Here is an 18,245-nt window from a genome sequence, read left to right on the forward strand (position 1 = left end):
TAGTCAAGAATTCAGCCCTAGTCTAGTGACAGAACAATCAACATTTTTGTTTTGCATACTAAGCTCAGAAATATTAGTCCATGTATAAACATAACCAACCGAAAATTATGCAAGAACCAAGGTAAGACTAGTATCCTTATCAGTCTTGGGCGCAGACTGGATTTAAAAACTAATGCTAGGGTGATCAGATAGATATATTAAGAAGGTGTATTGATGTGTTCCATGGATGAGTGTATGTATTGCTATTGTGAACTGATGTCTGATAAGGATGAACAGATATATTCAGTGTGACAGTTTGCTCTTCAATCTCATAGTGTTGCAGGGCAGTGGGGTAGCCCAGTGGTTGATTCCCCACTTTGGCACAATGTGTGAAGCCCATGATATTGCTGGAATATTGCTAAAAACGGCATAAAACTTCACTCACCTACTCACTCACTCACTCACTCACTCACTCACTCACTCACTCACTCACTCACTCACTCACTCACTCACTCACTCACTCACTCACTCACTCACTCACTCACTCACTCACTCACTCACTCACTCACTCACTCACTCACTCACTCACTCACTCACTCACTCACTCACTCACTCACTCACTCACTCACTCACTCACTCACTCACTCACTCATAGTGTTGCAAAACAAAGATAGGAGAGGACATCCCATTAATGGGTCATGTTAGAATGACCTTTCATTCAACCAGGGTGTCACTTGCCAAGTTGGGAAGGTGACAGTGAGAATGTGTTTCCAAATCATCAACCATGAAAAGTTTATCATGGGGTATTCTGAACGACAGCTATAGGCGTTTTGATTGAATCATGAATTCATCTCTTTTGCACGTAAGTGGGATACACATTTGAAACTGAAGAGGCTATACTTAGCCTGAAGAACAACTGCTGTCCAAACTCGGCCATTTATTAAACATTACAGAATATTCTCTTGTTCAGGTTTCAAGTTTGAAATATGAACTGTCAAAGGATTAATCAAAGTTTAGTCTGAAACTGAAGTTGCCAGTTTGAAGGCAGTAAAGGTAAAGGTGCAAGAAGGCTGCTTTCTGATTGGCTAATGAGGACCTCATGTGATTTCATAGGTCAGACAAAGTTTTTGAAAGGTCGTTCTGACATGACTATTAATTGGATGTCCTTAGGTCTTCAACAGTAGCCAGATATAAGATGTGATTTTAATGAGATTTGTTTGTTATTCCACAGGGACCAGAGGAATGGTGCAGTGTTGGTACGTTGTAGCCAGCCCGAGCTGGGGTGGCTAGGGTGGCGGAACACAGAGGATGAGGTCCTGCTGGGTGCCATACCCAAAGCCTGTGCTCTGAATCCTGGGACAGATCTGAAGAAGACGACCTGTGACGGGGCAGCAGACGCAGAAGGTAAATATGCATTAACGTACTGCATCATGATATTGTACAAGGTTCAACAAGGACACAGACCTTTCTCCCGAGATGGAGTAGTGTTACATACACAACACTTCCGAAAGGAATTGTAGACAAGGTCCATGCAGTTTATCGTGTCATCCAGTCATCACTGTCCATGAAGCTCATGTATAAATTGTGAAAATGATTTAAATTATCTTAGAGTATATACTTTAATCTCATCCTGTTTAGAGATGGAACAGAACAAAGAAGTTTCACATTCACACCTATCTCCTACCTGGATATGTATTAGTTTGAACAATTGTGCAGATCGCTGCTCATGCTGTTTATCATTGGATTGTCTGGTCCAGACTCGATTATTTACAGACCGCCGCCATATAGCTGGGATATTGCCGAGTGCGGCCTAAAACTAATCTCACTCACTCACTATTATTTTGAAATGGACATATATCTTTATCATACAGTGTCAACAGCATTGCAGTTTAAGTCCACGTCACAGTTCAGGGTGAGAATATGTCTCCAGCAAATGATACCTTTCAAGGGAATTGTCTAAACCAGTCAGGTGGTCAAACTCAGTGACTTCATTTGTGTCATTGTAACCTCGTGGAGTGGATAACTGCATGTTGAATTAATCACTAATTTAGACCGAATGGTTTACAGTCCAATACCATATATACCTGAGAATTGTCTCACTGGTTGTGGCTTAACAACAAACAAATGTTAAACTATTCAAGTGGGATTTGAATATCTCTTTAATCAAAGTCAAGTGTTAACCTTATATCTGTATGTCTATGGCTGGTTACGTCATGAAAGTGTTCCCATACAGAGTTGCTTCCCTTTCGTGTGCCAGAATCCTATGGTCATAGGTTCAAGTATCTGATTTACCCTGATTATGTATAGGACCCGTGCTTGTTGGTCACACCAAAGTGGACATCCATGATCAGCACATGAAGCTGTTATGGCGTGAAATAACTGAAATAATATTGAAACTACGGACACACTGTATCCATATGTATTAAATTCCAACTTTTGTATGTTCTTCCAGTCCAGACAACTGTGACTCCCAAGAAAATGTTGCTGATTGATTGTCGCTCTTACGGGGCTGCGTTTGCTAACAGAGCCAAAGGTGGAGGGTGCGAGAGTGCAGGTATGGTATGCTACTATATGGTACGGGTATATTGAGTAGATGTCGAATACTGTCACATCTGGTTAGTCATATGTTATAGAGGGGCGGTGGGGTAGCCTAGTGGTTAAAGCGTTCGTTCGCCAAAGACCCGGGTTCGACTCCCCACATGGGTACAATGTTGAAGCCCATTTCTGGTGTCCCCCCTGCCATGATATTGCTGGAATATTGCTAAAAGCGGCATAAAACCAAATTCAATCACTCATATGTTATAGAGAACAAGTTTTCAATGTTTGCTGCTATTTCCTCTCAATAGTTAGATATGCTTGTAGTGTCTGTTAAACATAAGTTCTATCAGGTTTGGATGATATATCTTGTACTTTTTTGCATCATTGGAGCAGAAATAAGCAAGACCATTGAATATTTATTTAACATGTGATACGAGGCCAGCAGATTCCTATCGAGTGTGTGAATGTAGGTGTGTAAGAAGGTGAATGAGTGTTTGTCTTAATGGAGAAAAACTTTCTTCCTCTGTACATCCTTTAAAAACTTTTATTGTCTTTCACTTGAATACCAACTTCTATATGCCTCTCAAGAACCTGTGATGGAATAGATAACATTCTTAGAAACATGCTCAATGATAACTATTGTTTTTCCTTATCCTGACTCATGCTTTTTGCTTGTCTCCTTCTTCTTGCGAATGATAGTGGAACACTTGAATCCCTTTTTGAAGCTCCCTTAAAAAAAGCGGACGTAAAATCACTCACCCAAGGTTGCCTCCCTTTACTGCTTTGGCGCCAAAATCAGTCACATGAACACCCATGCTTGTCACTCTCTCCTTCTTCGCCCTAGAGGACGGTTGTGAGAAGCGCCTGGGTCCCTATACGGCACTATATCCTTTTAATTTTAGGCCTTTACCGCAAAATTTAGCTGTATACAGTATTTAGGAAGATATACTAGCAATATGGTTTACAATTGATGAAAACTTGCATTCGTTGCAGGTACCGGTTGTCTGCTGCTGATCCTCATCTATTATGTCCTAATTGCACTTCTACATGTTCTTCCAGCTTTCACTGTCAACTTTGTCAGCATTTATCTGAAGTTGAATTCAATAATTATTTATTTTCCATTCTAAGACGTGCTAAGGACTGGTCTAGACGGCTTTTACAAGTCATGTCTGAACCGAGTGAATGCGCTGATAACGGATTCACCATTCCAGTGATTTACCGGTCTCTACTACGGAGCATGTTGCTGTGGCAGAGGGGAGCTCCGGCTCCAGGAAGAGATCGTCAACGTCTGAAGTAGCCTTGTCGCAGTCTAAGAAGACCAGGGCATCGTCTTCACAGAAAAAGAAGTCGACTGCAGATAAGACTTCGGCGAAGTCTTCCCACGGTGCAGCACAGAAGACGAGGTCCTTCTCTGCTGAGATCATCCCTCCAGACGAAGTAGACGTGTATGACGATCCACCTATCCTCATTCCTGAAGTAGCAGTTAAGACGAGATCCTCTTCTACAGCGACGTCAGCAGCCATCACAGCACAGACAGATGATCTATCAACGCAGACATCAGGTACCAGAGACGGCAGTTCTTCATGAGCACAGCGGTCCTTGGAAGAAGCCTCTTCCCTCTCAGATGCGTCGTCATCTCTGTAGCAGCAGCAGCCGTCGTTGCAGAAATTCAACCCGGGTATCTTCATGCAGCAGTTCACTGAGCAGATGTTGGACCTGATGGAACGACGCTTCGCACAGGAGAAGGCTGCGGCAAAGACCCCATCTACAACAAGCCTGCAAGAAGGACAAGCAGTCTGCACTTCGCATCCGGTTGAAGATAGAAGCCTGCATGAAGGAGGAAGCCTGCATGAAGGAGGAAGCCTGCAGGAAGGGTCACACACTCGACGATCGTCTACGGCAACTTCCCGAGAACCTGGCAGCCCTGATAACGATGAGACTGCTGTAAATGTTCCAGAAGAGCCTATTGAGGAGCCTTTGCGCAGGAGCAGAACTAGACGTTCTCCGGAGCAGTGCAGAAGCAGATCACAAGGATCATCTTCAACCCCAGATGCAGACAACCATCAGGAGCCTGCACGCAGGCACTCCTCATCCCGTAGAAGAAATCTACACCTTCACGAAGGCGCAGAGATACGCCTCAAGACTCCAGGGAGGAACCTTATCCCAACAGATCACCTGCGCGCAGGTCTTCAGACAGGTCTCCATGCAGATCTCCACGCAGGTCTTCAGGAAGGGATTCACAGAAGCGACGATCTTCAGACCGAGAGGCCACTAGATCTGAAGATGATGGCAGAATCATATTCTCCAATACAGAGATCGAATCTTGGATGGCTAATGGATTGGAACTTGCATCACCTTCTAAAGAGGATAATGAAGCACCCACGTATAAGATGTCGAACGACGACTTTGATATGCTCACCCTTCCACCCATCGATCCTGTCTCGGATGTACCGGAGAACCTCAGCACAGCCTTCGGGAAGGCAACTAAGTTCCAGAGCCAAAGCGTCCCGCCGTTCAACGCCAAGAAGTTCTCACTTCATCACATGGAACCCCAGAGATAGATGAGAACTACAAAATCATCAACGACTCCCGATCTAGAACTTATAAGATAGAGGATAAGAAGCTGGCACAACTAGATACAACTACCAGACGTACCTTCTTTGGTCTCGCCAGATCAAGAGCCATTAATGAAACCCTCATCGCTAAGTTCAGGAACTCGACCTCTGAAGAGGATCGGATGATTTACTCTGTATTGCTGACCCAAAAGAAGGATCATCAGTTTATGTCCGAACATCTGGCATCCACATCAGCAGGTCTGACGCTCTTGAGAAGACGAGGTTTTGCTGTCTTCCTGAAACTGGAGTGAGCAGTTCACCAAGACGTTGTACAGAGCTCCGTGGTCAGCATCGTCCATCTTCGCAGGGGAAATTGATGACGTAGCCAAAGAAGTTACGAAGGAGTCAAGGGAGATGCTGATGATCAAGTCCATCGCCACACTAGCCAGTGTTATTCGTCAGACGTCACAACGCTACTCCGGCAAGTCCAAATTTACGGGGATACAGAGAGCCAGGGAAAAGAAGTTTGCCAACTCCAAAGGAGGCAGAGACTCTTTTCGTCGCCCAACCGGAGCTCCCAGAGGTAACCCCATAAGAGGCCGAGCACCCAGAGGTGCTAGAGGATTTAGATGCTGATGACGGGTTCGGAACGACTGGAGTCTTCCACCCCCAGCCGTTCCCATACATCCTTCGACAGTGGGTGGACGTCTGCAACGCTACTGGAAGAATTGGGGACTTCTTCAGGACGACTACGTATCCCAGATCCTACGCAGAGGATACAAGATACAACTGCAAGCAGTACCACCGCTTACAAGCATCCCTCTGGCCCATATCTACGCTGCCGACCAGATGGAGAAACTACACAATGCAATCGCAACTCTACTCGAGAAAAAGGCTGTCAAAGAGATAAGCCCGTTTTTTATTCCCCAATCTTGCTAGTACCAAAGAAACATTCCATCTACAGTCCGTTTGAGTCAGAAACGGACTGATGAATTGTAAATTTTATCATTGTACAAAATTGCCATAGTACCCATGTTTATCATTTACTAATACCCAACAGCTTTCTTATACTTGAAAATTTTCCGGACTCCACCAAAAAAGTTGTTTAAGAAACTATCATCATTGAAAACGCAAAAGTTGTGATCTGCGCCCACAACAAGTGTTCGTGAACGCCCATCTGGACAGTCTGGACCCCTTCTTGTTACCGGACAGTCTGAAACCGTATCTTCTATGGTGGACTCGGAAGTCGAATGTCTGTGGATGAACCTATTTATCAGAGCCGGAGTGCAGCACTCATCTCTACGTAAATGTATCGCTTCAAGGATGGGGAGCTCACTTCAACAACGAAGTGGAAGCAGGGAAATGGTCGAGTCAGGAGCAGAGTCTGCACATCAACATGCTCGAGATGAAAGCAGAAATAAACGCCTTACTACACTGGTCCAGCATACTAAGGAACGCACAGCAGATGATCCATACGGACAACTCCACAGTAGCGTTCGACATCAACAAACAAGGATCAACAAGATCAAGGAATCTTCAAGATTTCATCTATTCAGCATAATAGACAACCTGAACATCTACATAAAAACATGCCACATTCCGGGAGCCAAGAATGTGATAGCAGACGCCCTATCTCGTCCAGCACAACCATCCCCGACGGAATGGATGTTACATCAAGAAGCCTTCCGATGCATCATACAGATGATAGGATCTCCGCTGATAGACCTGTTTGCCACAAAGTACAACAAACAACTACCAACATTCGTCTCTCCGATTCCTGATCCACAAGCATGGGCAACAGATGCTCTAAGCATCTCTTGGGAAGGACTAAACGCTTACACGTTGCCACCTCCAGCTCTAATACCGCAGGTGTTGCAGAAAATCAAGCCGACGAAGAAGCTGCAACTGATTTTGGTCGCGCCCTATTGGCCGGCGAGGGTGTGGTTTCCCATCCTCATGCAAGAACTCGGAAGTCCAACCCTGCAACTCCCAGAGTGGCCGAACCTACTAATTCATCCGCACACCAAGCAAGCACTAGGGAATCCCACAGTGTTCCAGTTACACGCATGGAGCGTATCAAGACTTGCTTGAACAAAAGAGGATATTCCGTTAGAGCAGCGAAAGCAGTGACACTAGCTCTACGTAGATCAACCCGCAACTTGTACAACAACAAGTGGCAGAGATTTGAGGAATGCGCTTTGAGGAAGGGCTTCACGGCCATGAAAGCAACGCTTCCTCAAGGGGCGGAATACCTATGTTATCTAAGATAAACGAGGCGGTTAAAAGGTTCAACACTCTCTACATACCTAGCGGCCCTCAGCACGGTTATCACCATGAAGACGGGTGTTAAGCTGACCACAGTACCAGAGATACTGGCACTTCTACGCTCCTTCAAGTTGGAAGACCAACAAAAGAAGTTTAAGGCGCCTGCTTGGGATCTCAACATAGTCTTGCAGAATCTCACCAGTGACGCTTACGAACCACTAGAAAGGACAGCCTATGAGTTTTAACGCAGACAACTCTGTTCCTGATCGGTTTGGCAACAGCAGCACGAATGTCAGAGATACATGCTCTGGACTTAACATCGTACATCTAGGACTGAGATGGGATTTCATAGCAAAGAACCAGACAGACAGTTCCACATCCCAGCAGTCTCGACAGTCCTTGGGCCACAGGATATCCAGGATCTATCCTTATGCCCAGTCAGAGCATTAAAAGTAGCATTTTTACCCTACATGTAGTCACGAGGAGACGAAAATTCAAGCGCCTTTTCATCCCTCTCTCCACGGAGACAACCATAGAAGTCTCACGTACAACAATATCCATTTGGATGACAGCCGTCATATTAAGGGCCTACAAAGCAGCAGGACTTGAGCTTCCACGAGCCTCCAACCCTCATGAAGTCAGAGCTCTGGCATCGACACTCACTCTGCATGGAAACTGCTCCATCTCGACAATAATGGAGGGCTGCTTTTGGAAGTCGGAGACGGTGTTTGCCAACCACTACCTCAGATACATTGCTACCGAGGACGTCTCCGGCATTCACCAGTTTGGGCCTCTTGTTGTAGCACAACAATTGACGGTTCCACAAAGGCGCTGAGATGGATCTCACCCTTTTATCACGTGACTTGTAACAGCCAACGCTCTGAAGAGCTAGAGCGCACGTCTAGGGCAGACCAGCATGAGTGATAGACCCTGTACTTGTAAAGGAGTTACTCGTACATGAAGAGGGGTCGCTTCTCCACTTGATGCGAGCATCAAGACATGGAGTTGCATAAATCCACACATAATATCAGGAGAAGAGTTCCAGAGGGTCTGACAAGTTGTGGTCCCCCCAGACTCATTAGAGGAAGCTGGAAGAAAAGGATCAGCACAAGTGCCATAAGAAGTTCCCACGGGGTGGTATGCAGGACGTAAATCAGCAAGCTATGAATCCAGAGTGGCCTGACCCACCACCGGTTCCGTCGGATTCTACAAGCAAAAAGCATGAGTCAGGATAAGGAAAAATATGTAAGTTTCTGACTAAAATTGATATTTTATACTTATCCTGACTCATGAGGTCAGCCCTCCCAACCTCCCCCCATGGCACTTTGGATTTTCCTATAAATCCGGGTGTCGGGCTCATAAATGGAGAGAGTGACAAGCATGGGTGATCAAGTGACTGATTTTGGCGCCAAAACAGTAAAGAGAGGCAACCTTAGGTGAGTTTACGTCCGCTTTGTTGAAGGGAGCTTCAAAAAAGGGATTCAAGTGTTCCACTATCATTTGCAAGAAGAAGGAGACAAGCAAAAGCATGAGTCAGGCTAAGTATAAAATATCAATTTTAGTCAGAAAATTACATGTTTGATGTTTTGTGGTATGTGAATGTTCTTTGTTGTGTATCTGCAGACTACTACCCTACTTGTGAGATTCAGTTCATGAACCTGGCTAACATCCACACTATCAGGAAGAGCTTCATTGCCCTCCGATCCTTGTGTAGCACACATCCTGACCCAGCTAGGTGAGTCTGTCAACTGGAGTTATATGTGACTAGTTTGATTTATAATCCCCACATATTGCATATTTCATACACCATGACATCCATGTCAAGGTCATCTGCTTGCTATTTTCACTAGATCAAGTTATGAAGATGTTTCTCTGTCACTGATCAAATCATTTGAATTACTAATCTGGTTTAATGTATTTCAACCAGAGATCATCCTAAAGCAAGTTTCACATCTTTGCATGTAGATTGATATCTGAGTTGGTAAAGTTATTTCTTGTGAATGTATTGCTACAAGATGCTCGTGTTAATAGCAGGTTATACTGTGTTTTTCAGCTGGTTGTCATCTCTGGAACACACCAAGTGGCTTCAGTACAATTCCTCTCTACTGAGGGCGGCTACCTTGGTGGTCAGTGCAATTGACAAGGAGGCTCGTCCTGTGCTTGTCCACTGCTCAGATGGCTGGGACAGGACACCACAGATTGTGTCATTGGCTGAAGTTCTCCTGGACCCTCACTACAGGACAATAAAGGTACAATCATAACAGTTCTTTTATGAAAGCTGTCATCTGTAAATAGAGTCAAACATTCTAGACATCAGCTGGAATGAAGCAAGATCATTTTTTTCTCTTGCACATTATTTCATCAGGAAAATAGTCGAATATGATTCAGACACACTTTTACAATGATGCCTAGCCATTAGATTAAGATTACAGTTTTCTTCCATAAAAATATTTCGGATCACTAAGGTAGCCGAGTTGTTAAAGTGTTTGCTTATCATGCTGAATGGCCAGGTTCCATTCCAAAACCAATTTCTGGTGTACACTGCGATGATAGCTAGACTATTCAGTATAATCAGGATCATTTCCAACTCACAAATGTCACAAATGACACTTTGCCTATTTTTAACCATTTTGATGACTTCATGTTATAATTGTGGTTGATTCTGTCCATCCTGAAGAAATTGTAAACACATAACACTGACAACTAATTATAGGTCATTGTGCATTATTATAGAGACATCCTGTATCAACAGTAACATGGTAAAAATCAGAACAATCGCTCAAATCTGTTACACAGGAAATAGTACAATTAGTAACATCAGATTGTCATAATTTCTCCAGTCCTAATATTTGCCATGTTCATACTTTCCAGGGCTTCCATGCTTTAATAGAACGCGAATGGCTGGATTTCGGTCACAAGTTTGCCGATCGCTGCGGCCATTCTACTGACTGTGATGACCCAAATGAACGATCACCGATCTTCTTACAGTGGCTTGACTGTGTCTTTCAAGTATTCAGAAAATTTCCATGTGCTTTCGAGTTCAATGAAGCTTTCCTGGTATGTAGAAGTTAGGCTTGTTTTGATCACAGTTTACTGTCCTTAGTCTTTTTTACAGCAAGAATACTGTTTTCTGTGATTTTGTAAATGTGAGTATATAAGGATGTAGCTAATTAAGTAACATGTTCAGTCATGTTTTGTGTGGAATATTTTTTTTAAGTTTATCCGAGAATAGATACTGTCAGTTTCAACTTCTGATTAGCGGAAATATTTGATTTGTTCAAGTTTGCTAGCTGGTCCAAGAAGCTGGTGTAAGTAGTAAGGAAGTTAACAAACAGCCAGTTTGCAGTTTCAGGCAAATGCTTCCTATTTACAAGGATGTTTGGTGAAGGATTTACTGTTAGGACATATCTTGGTTTCTCAGATCACAAGTGAAATTGTGCAAATATCTTCTGGCATGTCGAGAAACTTTTACGGAATGTTTACATGAATATATGAAATAGTCCGCTAGTTGTCAAATTGTCAAAACATTTCTGACAGAAGTCTACATCTATACAAAGTATCATCTATCATATACATTATATTACATTAAGTACAGATTCATGTTTTAGATGGATAAATTTGACTACTTTCAATTAGTGTGGTTTTCAATGTTGGAGGGAGGCCTAACAAAAGTACTAGATTCTGTACTTTACTGAGAAAGCGTACACTTTTAACTTTCTACTTGCTAGAAATTTGTGACATTCCTTAATTTTTGCATTGACACAACTACACCTAGAAGATAATGATAATGATGAAATACCTTTGGTTTTGATACAGAATGCGTACTTTAATGATTAGGTTTACAGGTGTGTATGATTTTCATTCCCAGGTAAAACTGGTTCAACATACTTATTCCCGCTTATTTGGAACATTCCTGTGCAACAATGCCCGTGAGCGGCAAATCAACAAGATCTCGGAGAAAACAGAGTCTGTCTGGACACTCTTACTCAACAACGACAAGTTCGTCAATTTGCTCTACAATCCTAATTCGGACCCACATGTGAGTCAATACCACTGTCTCCTGATAGAGATATGTCAAATGTTTAAGGAAGACTAGTCTATACTGAGTGTTATAGTTGGGTTTTTTCTCAGTTGTTTGTCCATACTGGAAATTTTCACTCTTTTCAATCCTGTTTGATGCTTTGTGGCCCAAAGAAGTGATTAGTTATTCAGTGAAAGGATCTGTAATTAATTTATTGGCAATGTGTCAACTGTATTTGATCAAGGTCTTGTAGGTCAAGTAAGTCCCTATCAACCTATACTTGGACTAAAATGCAACTAAAGGAATTGAGTGGTCAGGCTTTGTCACTTGGTTATTTGCATGCCCTCATAGCTTTATCACATGGATTGATGCTCTTGATGTCAATCACTGGATTGTCAGATCTAGATTCAGTTATTTGGTTAAACAACAAAGAAACAGTATCAGTCTTGTAGTAATTTAAAATGCCACATCTTATGTACAATCATAAGCATTTGAATATGGTTGCTATGTCATGGAACATTAAAAATGTCAGTACAAATATCATGTAAATATGTGCAAAATGAACTAACATTAAAGTTCACTTGTCAAGTGACATTCCAGATTACTGATCCCAATCTCTTCTCCTGGGAATGCTTTTCATATTATCATTGATTTCATCCATTTTTATACTGTATTCAAATGAGAACATGTCTTGAGCCACAAGTGCGTTTACTAGGCTTGGGTATTGCCCAAAAAATGGAATCGAGTACCCGCATGTACTTACCCGAATCGGAATCGAGTACCTGGAAATGTAAGGAATACAGCGCTTCTGTCAAATTTCTGAATATTCAATTACAATTTGATAGATATTATTACAGAAAACTTGAAAGGGTGGCAATAAGACATTGAAACTGGTCTTAGCCTATTTAATTTACACCTGTTAACTAATATAAAGAGTAACACCATTACTTAATAATAAATAATAATAATAATAATGCTAATTTTTACGCCTAGAATCCAACACAATGCTGCTCTCTGGCGTTACATTATTACCCTGATATTGTACATTCCTCATTAAAACACAGAACTGTTGTTCCGTTGTTACTGTGACTTGACTACTCACTGCGATAAATTAGTCGTTAGTAATAACCTCCATTAACCCGACAATACCAAAGATGTAAATGTGTGAATGAAAAAGACAAGTTATTTATTCAACTTGTAGACAACCTCTGATATTCTAACTGAACCTATAATGTTTTACATGTGGACGTTATGTAAACTTACATGGAAAAAAGTTTGATTGATGTATTTACTGACTGGAGAATTCTGTACGATATATACAGACAGGCAATCTGTAATGCAACTGAGTTAAGCAACATAGCAAAATGCTTCGCTTCGCATCAGAGAAGACTGGTCATTTTGCTCTGTTACGCAACTCAGTTGCATTACAGTTTGCCTGTTATACATTGCAGAGTACAGACTAATACAGAGCCGTGAATAACCATTAACTGTATATGAAATTTTTATAGTGATTAAATTTTCATACTTCCAGAAGATTATTAAATAAAGCATTGAAATGCTTTTGTTCGAATGTAGGGATAAAGATATCATCTAAATGCTATATTTTCACGTTTAAATGAAAAAAGCAACTGTTATTTCAATATAATTCTAAATTTGTATCTAAGTGAACATAGCGTATCTTCATTGGAATAACTGTATGCTGATTATTATTTGTTAAACTATAACAACATTTTTAGCAATGTCTATGGACATCTGGAGCTGATATTTAATATTTCTCTGGTGGCCATTGCCAGCAATATTCCAGCGGATACAAAGCATTGCAAACACAGCAGGGCTTCACTATGTCCAGCAATCACTTCTTGGGTCGTGCTGCTGCTTCTCCAGTAGATCTTTAGGGTATGGGCTACGTGATGATCTGTGGAGTTTGCAGTTGCTGTCTAGCTTTGTACTTCACACTCATTTCATTAGATAGATTATGCTGACAGTTGGATGCAAGAGAAGTTTTTAATAATTTTATGTACATTAAAATTATTTATGCCAAATATCTTATTTCAGGTTTTGTATCCTGACTATGGAATGCATCAACTAGAATTGTGGAAGTCGATCTATCTGTCCAAGAACTCCTTGGAGACAAGTCCCGACATCCTGGACGAGTGTTTGAAGACAAGTGACAGCGATATCACACCAGATCAGGAGACTCCAGGGCTTCAGAAAACACGATCCTGTGAGAGCCTCAACAAACTGGGCGAGCATCCAAATATTCCCGGGGCGCAGGATGAGTGATCCAAACATCATCCACGGATCACCTGATACAGCTATGCTTCTTGCAAAAGAAGTAGATTCTAGTCATATGACAGGAAATGAAAAGGATGAATCGGATGAAGAGGAAACTGTGATGGAGAACGGCCATGCTGAAATGGATGTTGTCCAGAATGGTGTTGTGGAGAATGGGCTTTCAGATGGAGTTGAATCTGATGGGTTGTGTGATAATGAAAGCGAGACTTCTGACTCTGATATAGAGCATTGCGCGGAAGATACTGGTGTTCCAATCAGTCAAGATAATACAGAGGAGGAAAGCAGTGAAAGTACATTACAAAATGGTCTTCATAACGGCCATATCAGTGAAGAGGAAGTCAGTGAGGACACTCTCAACTGCAATGACCTTCCTGTTGACTCTGAAGGTCACAATAACGACAGACAACCAACCCAAAGAGGAACAATTGATATCATGAGTAAAAAATTGTCTGAACGGACTTTGAGATCGGTTGAAAGTTCGACTGATACGATAACTGACTTGAGTGATAATGGGGAGAGGAAACAAAGTCATGGTACTGTGAATGGCTATGCAAACAATTGCCACGAAGATGTGAATGGTGTTGCAGATGAAGAGAAAACGAAATCGAAGGACTACCTGAAACATCAGAACACAAGTATTAGCACCAGTACAACAGATATCAGTGACTCTAATGTACATAGCGCTTTCGGAGACAAGCGCTCGATTAGCCGAGATTTAAGACAGTTGTCTCACTGTATCCCAATGCGTCTCAACTGCAATAATGTTATGTGCTCACGGCAAGACAAGACAAGTGCAAGTCCATCCCCTTCAACATCTCCATTCCCCACACCTGTCAGTTCCAGAACGCCAAACTCAACATGTCCGCCTACACCAGGCACTGGGGATGGCAAGGTATGGACAGCTTGTCCATGTGTTGTCCATGTTTGATTGTGAGAAATGATGTAACAATGAAGCTTAGATATTTGGGGGCGGAGGGTAGCCTAGTGGTTAAAGCGTTCGCTCGTCACGCTGATGACCTGGGTTCCATTCCCCACATGGGTAAAATGTGTGAAGCCCATTTCTGGTGTCCCCCACCGTGATATTGCTGGAATAATGCTCAAAGCGGCGTAAAACTCAACTCACTCGCTTAGATATTTGTCTTTGCCTCTGTTGGGATTGAAGTAATTCACCATCGCAAATCTTTAGAATGAGTGAGTTGGGTTTTACTCCACTTTTTGCCACAATTTAGCAATTACAGGACTCCAAAAATCGACTTTATGCAGTGTGCCAATTTTTTGTTTCGAAACTGAGCTTTTGACATGGCGTACATTTTTACAACAGGCAACCCTACTGATCTCAAGTCTGAATGTTACCGCAGTCAGGGTATTATTCAATACCTTTTGTTCAGAAAGGAAATTGTCTATCTAAATGTCTGATGCTTCTTCCAGTTTTCAATGCCATGTACTTACGTAGGATAGATGTTCATTCTGGCAAGTGTCTTTATATCAGCTTCGGAATTAATACTTGCCCCTTCATCAGGTGAATGGAGAAAATCTTACTCCTTCTTGCAGAAAATGAATGCCGAAAGAAGGAATAAGTTGAAGGAGTAAGAATTATATCTGTAACATCATGTCTAACAAATATGATATCCTAAACATATTTGACTCTTAATGAAACATACCCGTGAAGATCCGGGCTAGAATAGGTCTTAGCAACCCATGCTTGCCACAAAAAGCGACTATGCTTGTCGTAAGAGGCAACTAACGGGATCGAGTGGTCAGGCTTGCTGACTTGGTTGACACATGTCATCGGTTCCCAATTGTGCAGATCGATGCTCATGCTGTTGATCACTGGATTGTCTGGTCCAGACTCGATTATTTACAGACCGCCACCATAGAGCTGGAATAATGCTGAGTGTGGCGTAAAACTAAACTCACCTACTCTTAATGAAATAAATTATTCTGAAAGCAAAACGAATGACAAACCTCAGCAGAAATCAGCAAGTCTGGAAACCAGATGGGATGTTCATGTGAGTCCCTAAAGTCTGTCCTGAACTCTTTCTTCCTTATGTTATTCAACTCAAATCATTTTTAATCACATTTCATTTTCTGCTCTCACTACATTGACCATTTTTCTGTTGTTACTCTGTTTCTTCAGATGTCGGAGTCCCCTCTCAGCCGCCATTACAATGGTTTAGGACGGCACTTGGACAAAGATGGTCTGACAACTTTTTGTGGACCCTGTCCAACAGCGCATGTACCAGTTGGAGTCGGAGTACAAGCGCAGGGTCCAGATTCTGGAGATACAGTTGGCTGCCGCTCGCAAAATAATCCAGCAGAATGGCTGCAGTAACGGGGAATGGCAGGACATATCCAGACTACAGAGATGATATCGTAAGTCTGCCGGAGATCAGGATATCCAGATATCACTGATCCAGAGCAAACACCTGCCTTCAATAACATGAGACATGTTGTACACCAAACTCTGTATCTGTTGTAGGTCTGTGTTAAGGTCTGTGAGTTGTGACCACTTAAAAGCTGAGACTGTATGTGTACAACAGCACCCTGGTGATGCTGCTGTAGAAGTGGAGGAGGGTCCTGCAAATATCAGGCGTTTTGCTGTGGTGTCATTATCAAAGGACCACCAAGTACCTTGTTTGGAACATTATTGTTACAACAAGGAACCTCTTAATCTTGATTTTAGACAAAACAAAAGACTATTGCTTAGTCTCTGAGTGTATGTAATTTTGATGGAAATAACAATTCCTTTTAAATTGAAAAGGAGCCCCAGTGAGCAGGGAGAGTTTGAGGAAATCAAGACTTGCTTCATTTAGGGCTTTAACATTGCAGAAAGGGCTAGGCAGAAGGGAAACGAATGTAAACAAAATTCTTAAAGGGACTTTCTCTGTTTTCCTAGGCATCTTTGCCCGAGTCAACAGAAGGGGGAGACTTCCACTCTCTGGGGAATGTGAGCAACCCAGCATCAGACATAAGCTGGGAGCAGGTAGATGACGGCGAGTCCAAGATGACCCTGTGGGTGCCGGACCATGCAGTGACTCACTGTGCTGGCTGTGACTACGCCTTCAGTCTCGTCAGGAGGAAACACCATTGCAGGTAGGGAATCAGGGCATTAGACACACAGTGATGCTCTGTTTTAGCATTACATTTGAATAGGATAATAGGTGGTATTTAGTGAGTATGATTTTACACTGCTTATAGCAATATTCCAGCAATATCATGGCGTGGACAACCAGAAATGGGCTTCAGTCTAGAGTCAAAGTGATAAATATGTGCAGATGTCTTTTAAACCTCCCTTGTGTTTCAACTGACAATTAAACTGATACACTGAACAGTATGATGTTACCATGATAACAAGCAACTCACATCTGATGTTCCTAACAAATTGTTCTACTGTACAGGAGCTGTGGCCGCATCTACTGCAACACGTGCTCAAACTACTTCTCTCCCGTGCCACGTCAGCACCTGGAGGAGGCAGTGCGTGTCTGTCGTAGCTGCCACATCATGTTGCAGCCTGCCGCTGCTGCCGCCAACCTCGCCTCTCCAGGAACCACCACACACCACAGCTGTCTGACCGAGGACAAGAGCGTTCCCATCCTTGTACCTGAGTGACGTCACCGGAGTAGTGGTAGTGCATGCATCCACGTAGGACGGGTTACAGACATCGGGATTCAGTCCAGTTAGGAGACACCTCTTTGTTCAATCTCATCAAGCTGATAATCTTCAGGGAGCTTTACCACTTCCCAAGCTACAGAAAATAAACAGATTCAAAGCTTTTCTGAAATGAATATTTGTCAGAATCATTTTTAGTATGAAAGTGTCTAACATACTTATAATCTTGGCAACGTAAACGTAGATTTTGGAAACCTCAACACAAAAACATGTTGCTTTCAGTTAGCTACCAAGTGGCTCCTGGAAGATTATAGTCCCTGACTATATTAGCCTGATGTGAGAGACAGTAGGGGCTGTTAGTATTCAGCAATCCTTCCTACGAACTCTTCTCTGTATATGATATCTCACATCCCTCCTCTTCTTCCAAACAAATGCTGACTTCTCTAACAACAACATATGGGTCTGTAACATGAATGCCAGTGAAATATAACTTAAGGGTGTATACTTGAATACATCTACTTTCATAATGACTGAGGGAACTGAAGCATTGTTAGGTCTCAGATGATACACCCACAGCTGGATGTGATGCAGTGTGTTTGAAACTGAGAATGAAAGGCATTGGATCCTTGTTATAACCGACACCTTAAAAGATGAACGTATGAGGGTCGATTCAGTTGCTATTTTAAACTATACTATTCACACTTTGCTAAGGATCAAATCATTGATTCAACAGAAAACTATGATGTGGGGTCAAATTTGGTTTAAATATCTAAGCTTATTGTAAGCATGGTTCCTAGGTTTCAGTATGTCACTGCATCTTTTGGATACCCTACCTGCTATTGACAGGTGTTGTGTACTTGTCAATGACCCGTGCCATGATTTGCAAAATGGTTGATTGGTGCCATGAAAACCATTTTGATGGTTACTCATGCCTCAAGTGCATAAGGTTAGATTAAAGTGACTGTTTTCCTAAAGAGGAGTTA

At 42.3% G+C, this 18,245-nt stretch overlaps 1 protein-coding gene across 1 annotated transcript in view; it reads left to right on the plus strand.

The window, feature by feature from the left end:
• LOC124282221 (myotubularin-related protein 3-like) overlaps window positions 1-17,995 on the plus strand; it is a 47,491-nt gene extending 29,496 nt beyond the window's left edge. Inside the window, 13 exon segments of the mRNA XM_046718179.1 lie at window positions 1,211-1,383; window positions 2,432-2,533; window positions 8,961-9,072; window positions 9,391-9,586; window positions 10,209-10,394; window positions 11,206-11,376; window positions 13,414-13,639; window positions 13,641-14,545; window positions 15,791-15,859; window positions 15,861-15,973; window positions 15,975-16,026; window positions 16,550-16,746; window positions 17,052-17,995. Coding sequence (XP_046574135.1) covers window positions 1,211-1,383; window positions 2,432-2,533; window positions 8,961-9,072; window positions 9,391-9,586; window positions 10,209-10,394; window positions 11,206-11,376; window positions 13,414-13,639; window positions 13,641-14,545; window positions 15,791-15,859; window positions 15,861-15,973; window positions 15,975-16,026; window positions 16,550-16,746; window positions 17,052-17,262 — 2,713 coding nt within the window. The 3' untranslated portion in view covers window positions 17,263-17,995.
• The last annotated feature ends 250 nt before the right edge of the window (window positions 17,996-18,245 follow it).

The sequence above is a fragment of the Haliotis rubra genome, unplaced genomic scaffold (assembly GCF_003918875.1).
Source record: "Haliotis rubra isolate DU_JTF1 unplaced genomic scaffold, ASM391887v1 Scf296, whole genome shotgun sequence".
Lineage (NCBI taxonomy): Eukaryota > Metazoa > Mollusca > Gastropoda > Lepetellida > Haliotidae > Haliotis > Haliotis rubra.